The 7,944-nt window shown below is 43.7% G+C and overlaps 1 protein-coding gene across 1 annotated transcript; it reads left to right on the forward strand.

Annotated features, from left to right (window-relative positions):
- Nucleotides 1–944: 944 nt before the first annotated feature.
- On the forward strand, nucleotides 945–7,477 carry LOC147621809 (actin-interacting protein 1-2-like). The gene is made up of 6 exons (XM_086822832.1): nucleotides 945–1,657; nucleotides 1,748–1,909; nucleotides 5,099–5,285; nucleotides 5,461–5,886; nucleotides 6,487–6,894; nucleotides 6,997–7,477. The coding sequence occupies exons 1-6, from the start codon at nucleotides 1,263–1,265 to the stop codon at nucleotides 7,246–7,248; spliced, it is 1,830 nt and encodes a 609-aa protein (XP_086678958.1). The 5' UTR covers nucleotides 945–1,262; the 3' UTR covers nucleotides 7,249–7,477.
- The last annotated feature ends 467 nt before the right edge of the window (nucleotides 7,478–7,944 follow it).

Below are 7,944 nucleotides of genomic sequence, written 5' to 3' on the forward strand. Positions count from 1 at the left end.
AAAAGCTTTGGGTTGTAAATTTTGGTGGTTACACTAGTGATGGGATTATGGGGCACTCTCAAAAGTACTCCTACATTGTGACAAGCTCAAATTGGGTGTAACCACTTCTTAGGTTGGTTACAAAGAAAATTTCCTTGCCCATGCTCTCATGTGGGGGGTTGGAGATATTAAGGACAATCTTCACTGCACAAGATCCCTCATTGAAACCCCACCCCAACCACACTTTTAGGGTGTAAACACCCTTAGAGTGGGTTCATACAACAATACATAGATGCTTTTATAAACACGTGTTTAAATAAACTATAGCTTATCTTGGATTTTATTTGTGGGATAGTGGGGGTAAGATTAAACTGTGTGCGAGAGAATCAATGAGCTTAAAGGAGGGACTTATTTAAATCTTGCATGTCATGTAGAGAGAAACCTTTAGTAGAAAGGAGTGGGATTCGAATGCTTACATGCTTACGATTGGAAGCATTGACCCTTTTGTTGAGCATGCTTTCTACAGTTCACACATAGATGATATTAAAAATTGCCAAGGTGAAGGCAATGACAAGCACCCTATAGCGAGGTGGAAATGATGTAGCTCATTGAGCCATGGGCTGGGGGCTGGGAATCATGACTAGGCCCACATTTTTTGGCACCTTTCCCGTTTTCACCCCCTGTTTGGCCCAAACAGGTCCTAAATCCTAAACACTAAACTAGTTCCTTGCACTTTCTGTCCCTTGACATCTGGGTTCGTAGCATCCCAATCAGTGTTTACAGAAAACCCACAAACCCTTACAACGCACCTGCAAAATTCATGATCTCACTTGTAAATTTTATTTTTGCAATTTTAAAAATAGACAAAATTTTAAGCATTTTAGTGGAAAACCCTGTAAATATTGAAAAAAACGTGGATTGGGATTCCCAATATATGGCAAGCTAAAGCTTTGGGCTGAAAGCTTGTGAACCCAACCTAGCTGAACAACAAGAGAAAGAAAGAGGAGTAAAGAGGAGTCTCTTAAGGACCCACACATTATAGTTAGAGATGCTCTCTGGCCATGAGTACACCATGTTCGAAAAGCAATGCAAAGTCATCCTCGTAGTCTTCTTCTCTGCGCAGAGAGCTCGCCATATCTGAGAGCACTATATCCTCGTCGTGTTCTTCTCTGCGCATAGAGCTCGCGCGCTGTTGCCTTCTCATTCCGTAGTAGCCGCCTGATCCGACACACGAGCTTTTTTCCACAATCAACAGAGAGCTTTCATAGCCACTGTGAAGGCCCATGGCGGAGTTAGCGGAGACACACGCGGCAGTGCCGAGTACGGAGCGCGGGCGCGGGATTCTGGTGTCGGGCGATCCGAGGAGCCCATCGATAGTGTACTGCAACGGGCGGACTGTGTTCATCCGGCGCCTGGACAAGCCTGTGGAGGTGGACGTGTACCGCGAGCACCCGGCCCCTGTCTCGGTGGCCCGCTTCTCCCCCAACGGCGAGTGGGTGGCTTCCGGCGACGCCGCCGGAAACGTGCGCATTTGGGCACGTTCTGGCCCCGATCACACCCTCAAGTACGACTTCCGTGCCCTCTCCGGCCGGATCGACGACCTGGACTGGTCCCCTGATGGCCAGCGCATTGTCGTCTCCGGCGATGGGAAGGGAAAATCTGTCGTCCGAGCTTTCATGTGAGCGCCCTAATCTGAATCCCCATGTCAACAACCTTTGAAGTTTTCTCGTAGCACCATGACGATGGCCTTGATGGCACCACATTGCAGGTGGGATACAGGCACAAACGTTGGCTCGTTTGATGGGCATTCCAAGAGGGTGTTGAGCTGCACATTCAGACCCGTAAGGCCTTTCCGCATTGCCACTTGTGGGGAGGATTTCTTGGTGAACTTCTATGAGGGACCTCCCTTCCGGTTCAAGACATCTTACAGGCACGTGGCTTCTTCGGTATGGTTGGGTTTGTGGGTCACTCCATAGCAGTGTCACAGTTTTTTCTTTTTGTGGTGTTTGTTGGGTATATTAGTCACACACCTAAGTGCTGCTTTTACTATGGTGAATGCCATCACTATTGGTTCTCCCGATCAGAACAGAGGTCTGGTCTGGGGATGCATTTTCATGTTTTTAATTCCTTTTGCCACCGTGGTTGTGTTACTACACCTGCAAATTATGTTTGGCATGGCTTCCTTAAAATGAAATATACACAAGCCACGTGAGAAAAACTTGTTTCTTGGGCAAGGATGAATGGAAAGTCTTTGTTGGAATGGCTCTTGACATAAGGCTCGTATGTATACCTTTCTTTTCATATACATCTGCTGATGCTCATTCTGAGACTTTAAACTGCTCAAGTTAGTTCTATTGAATGCCTGGAAATTATTTACTTATCTAGCCTGTCGTGCTCAGCTCACAACAACTTTTTGAGATATTTTGCATACATAGCTTCTGCTATGGCCGTGTGCCCAGAGCTAGCAGTAGCATCAAGGTGCTAGGGGATGTGATGAGATTATATGAATCGTGATGATGAAGTGTGGATGTATTTTGAATCTCTTAAATGACTGCGAAGCAACACAACATGAAAAGAGTCCAGAGTTTAGAGAATAGACGCAACAAAGCAGAATAAAACCAAGATCTATAAATGAGGTTATTGCTATGTTGCATTAATGCACATAGGATAGGAGTCAGGATTTGAGTTTAGACCCAAGATCATCATTGTCACCATTTCTGAGATTTACAGGACTTACATGCATTTATCAGTATTTATCAGATTCACTAGATTTATGGACTCTTGGATAGGCTTTGGGAATGGGAGGTTATCAAGATCTAGGTTCCGGGGGGCAACCTGACATCTTGGTGGGTGCTTTAGAACAGAACACATGCATTGGATTAGGCGGGGCATGTGCTTGACAAGTTATGGGTTTGAGTGGAATGTCTGTGGAAAACAGAGTCAAAACATGTTATAAATCATTATTTTGAATCTTATAAGAGAAAAAGCAGGCTTTAATAAAAGAAACGCTTTGCTTTGTTTTTACCCAAAAAGCAAAGCATGTATAATATATATATGTGTGTGTGTGTGTGTGTGTGTGTGTGAGTCCTCTTGTGCACAAGGACAGGAATATCAGAGATCTTCATCATCGACTTCACTCTCGTTTATCTCCCATCACTTCGGCACCCGCTTGCACCTTGCTGCACTACTGTACAGATGCACATGGACCTGTATGGACAGATACGACTGGACAGACATGTGTGAACAGGTATGACCTGTATGGACATGTTTGGATTGTACGGGCAGACCGGTACCAGTGTTCAGAATTTGACGCGAGGCTGTTTTGCTTCGTAACAGCTGTTTTTGAGTGATTTTCGAATGATTTTCAGGCTTTTTTGCTTTCCACATCGATTTGGAACCATTGACAGCAAGGACTGTTTTCTCTTCACATGTATGTGTTCAGAGAGATGTTATCATAGATATATTGTGGGGTATCATGCAGTTGCAGATCGTGGACTGTCAAGCTTTGTATTCCATTGAACGCACCGTTTTCCGATCAACTAGGTAATGTTATATAAGACGCCCTTCAGCCCATACATGAATCATCTCCAGCAGTGAAAAACAGCAGCTATCATGTGTGCTTGAGTCTTCGGACTTGTGCATACATCTGTTCAGTAGAGCACTTCATTATGCTACAGTGCAAGGCAGCATAAGAAGTCATCTTCAGCATTCAGCCATCAGTCATGCATTCCCTCGGCAGGTCTGGGGGTTCACATTGGCTCCCGAAGTTGGCTTCTAAATTGTCCTCAGACTGCTTGATGGTTCAAAAGTTGTTTGGTCTACTTCATCCTTGTGTTTGGCATTCCACAGTAAACCATCGTCAAGGAAGTTTCTTGGTAAAGTCTGCACTGTATAGAAGTTCTCCAAAGTAATAATGCAAACAATCTTGCTTGCGGGAGGGGCCCTTAAGTAGGTAGTTGGGACCCAATCTGGTTCCCCGTGCCTGTTCCCGATTGCTCCCGCTCTTGCTGCTTGACTCATACAGGCCAGCCACACGTACCTAGGGTGAGGTGTGTCACACAATAGTTCCGGATGATCCATGGCCAATTGAAGCTCTCTTCATATGAGCACGGGGCTATGGGGCGTAGACATCTAGTGTATCATTAAGTAATACCATGTTGTTCTCTATCTTTGTTTGTCGTGTGCACACCCTAATCATGCTACACATGGACATGGTCTACAATAGTAGTCACATGAAGGGCAAAGTCTAGTATGGATTAACCGGACAGCGTTTTGGCACCCAGACAAGGGAGTATGAGGTGGCCATGGTCAAGGTTAGTGTGAACATGTATATTATTTTATGGAGTCGTGAAGCAGCCCTGGATGTCTAATAAGGGCAGGGTCAAATCTGATGTTGAGAGAAGAAGGACAACAGATAACCTTTTGGACATCAGATAGGTTATGCAAGTAGTAGAAGCATAGTGTTACAGATTTGAGTTAAGATTCGTGTTTTCCATTGTTTATATTCAAGCATGTTTTAGCAATATACAGTCGTAGTAGGTTAGGTAGTAGTGTGATGATTATTAGCGCCCTCTTAATGAGCATACATTAATCACACTTGGCTTCTGCATTCATGTCACATTGATATTAGAGCATCGGGCTGCCTGTGCGTTTTATACACCTAGTGAAGAAGGATAGTCAGACATTAGTCAAACCTTGATCAAAGCTGTTCAAAGACGGTCTGAACTCTGTATACTCCAGAAGCAGTGGAATATCGGCCAACTTTGTGGAAATTGGCCCAAAATGACGAAAGTCAGCCAAAATCTGGATAATCTGAGCACATTTTGTGCTACGTTTGAGGTTAAAGATCCCCCAAAAAGTGACCCTGTCACATTTTCCTACATTTTTAATGATGCTGCCACGTTTCCTTTTTCATGCTTTGCAATTTTTTTGTTTCTTGCCTTTTGGGTCTACACTCATCAGAATCCTGTAAGATTGGACTTTCTCACTTGATTGTGACATCTCTAGTAACTTGCCGGAAGCTAGAATGGATGTTTGTAAATGGTCTTCTTGGTATGATCTCATTTGAATGGAAAAATAACTTTTACGATTGCCAAGTTACTGTGATGTATTCTTGCAGGGACCATTCCAATTTTGTCAATTGCGTGCGTTTCTCTCCGGATGGTAGCAAATTCATCTCAACAAGCTCAGACAAAAAGGCTATGCTTTTCAGTGGGCAGACGGGGGAGAAAATTGGTGAGCTTCTTCCTGAAAATGGGCATAGTGGAAGTATTTATGCAGCAAGCTGGAGTCCAGATGGAAAGCAGGTCAAAAAATAAATATATGTCCTTTTCATTCTACGTTTACAAAGCATCTTCTGCATTGAGTGTGGATGTAGCTTCAGCTGCCTGTGGGTGCGTGCATGCATGGCCCAGGGCTGCCATAGCTCAGGGAGTAGATAACCTTTCATTATGATCTCACATCTTTGAGTTTCTTTCTTAGGTTCTCACTGTATCAGCTGACAAAACTGCTAAAATTTGGGACATCATGGACAATGGAAGTGGGAAAGTGAACATCACTTTCAAGTTCTCTGGGAGTGCTGGTGCAGAGGACATGCAAGTGGGTTGTTTATGGCTGAAAGAGTACATCATCTCTATCTCACTTGGTGGTTCCATTAGCTATTTGTCTTGTTCTGATCCAATCAGCCCGCCCAGGTCGCTCTCTGGACACATGAAAAACATAACAGCTGTTACTGTTTCCGTAACTGGTGGTGAGGCTGAAATTTTTTCAAGCAGCTATGATGGTGTGATAGTTAGATGGGCTTGTGGAGCTGGCTACAAAAATAAACTGGAAAAGAAGGATCCTGTTCATGTTAAGGCAATGGTTGCTGCAGGCGGTGGACTTTTAACTTGTGGGCTTGACAATAAGGTAATGAGTACTGGCATACTAGTATTTTGTTTGTAGTGGCATACTAGTATTTTGTTTACACTTAAGAGAACCATCTCTAGTCCTCAAAATTATATATGCCAAACACATGATCTGTGCCTACTCACCCATATTCTCATGGGCAAGTATATGGATATATATGAACATGTGTGTGTGTACATATAGACAGATAGGATAATAGGTAGACAACATACGTGATCACACATAATCAGTGCACGCGTGAGCGAGTGTGTTTTGAATGTATGTATGTGTACAGGCACACAGATGTACAAGCACTATGTATGCACATATGTATGTGTATACACTCAATGCACATGTGCATGCATGTGTAACACTTACACATCAATGATGGGTTAAACTCAGTGTGTATTTATGGATGTATGTACACATGTGTAACACTTAACACATCGATGTTGGGTTTAAGCAGGGGTATCACTTAATGAATCAAGAGATTGTCATGCATGGCCAAGTAGTGGTTGTTTGTTTCACTTTTCAGAAGGTTCCTGTATTTTCTTCAATTATTCAATAATCGGCTGTTTGAGCATACGTAGTATATCTTACCTTACGTTTGTGGTTGTGTAGCTGCGAAGAAGTCCTTTGCCAGGAGATCATTACGGAGATGCTGAGATTATAGATTTGAAATCTCAGCCAAAAGATTTGGATGTGGCTTTGAGATTCCCAGAGCTTATTGTCTTAACGACAGAAGCTGGAGTTATTCTTCTTCGAGGATCCATTGTTGTATCAACAAACAATCTGGGGTTCACTGCAACAGCCTCTGCAATTTCACCTGATGGGACAGAGGCTGTTGTTGGGAGCCAAGATGGAAAGCTTTACATTTATTCCTTAAAAGGGGATACTCTAGTTCAAGAGAGCGTGCTTGAGAAGCATCGAGGTGCCATCACAACTATTCGGTTCTCCCCAGATGGATCGATGTTTGCTTCTGGAGATGCAAACCGAGAGGCTGTTGTTTGGGATCGTGTATCGCATGAGGTGGGTCATATGTGTCACCTGGATCCCTTTAAACTCTCAGTAAGCACCTTGTAATTCAGAAGCTGAAGAACTTTCTGGTGGCTTTTTTCTCATGGTCTGCAGATAAAGCTGAAAAACATGCTGTATCATACTGCACGAATCACTTGCCTCGCATGGTCACCAGACAGCTTGAAGATTGCAACAGGGTCAGTAGACACCAACGTTCTGGTGTATGACATGGGGAAACCTGTTTCGGCCAGAACCACAATCAAAGGGGCTCATCTGGGTGGCATAAGTGGTCTGGCATTCAAAGATGCATCTTCTGTGGTAAGTGGAGGAGACGACGCATGTGTACGAGTGTGGAGGTTATTATGAATTGGGTGATGGTGGGCTATGATTGTGCTGTGTGAATTCCGATGGTTGAAAATTGGATTGAGACTTGAGTTCTGGAAATATGTATGTATATACATACATATTTCCCAAAATAGAAATTTGATTTCTGGAGTTCTCTGAGAGTCCTGATTGCTGTATAACCTCAATATTACTGAATAATTTGTGTATGCACATTTTGCAACTTAGAAGATGACCATGCCCTGTTCTCAGATTTGCTAGTGTTGGTCCCCTTTTCAGAAATTTTCTTGGTGCGGCCACTAAACTCGTGCATGGATTTAATCCTGAATACCTGCACATGAGCAATCCTGATCAAGCCTATGGCTGAAAGAGCCAGGTGTTTCAGTTCGGCCCTAGGTCATCCATGTTGCCTTTGTTTACAAACCGTAGAAACTCAGTTTGTTTACACAACCATGGACGAGTGTAACTGCAAACCCTTTATTTCAGCTGCACTGTAGGGTTCAATGCCCATCCAAACTGCGATGGGCAAGCAGTCTGCCAGTCCAATGTTAGAATCTTCCACCTTTCTATGCTGCAAAAACGATCTAGTGTATAAAGGGGTAGGCCATTCTCGCTATGTTCCTGAGTTTCCTAGCTGCTTGAGTGCTGTCCACATGGCCGATGGGGGGCAGAGTTTCTGGCTACACCTAATGTGACAAAGAGTATAAACTTGTAAGGATA

This window comes from Cibotium barometz, chromosome 29, assembly GCF_041138505.1.
Source record: "Cibotium barometz isolate CiBa-2024 chromosome 29, ASM4113850v1, whole genome shotgun sequence".
Classification (NCBI taxonomy): domain Eukaryota; kingdom Viridiplantae; phylum Streptophyta; class Polypodiopsida; order Cyatheales; family Cibotiaceae; genus Cibotium; species Cibotium barometz.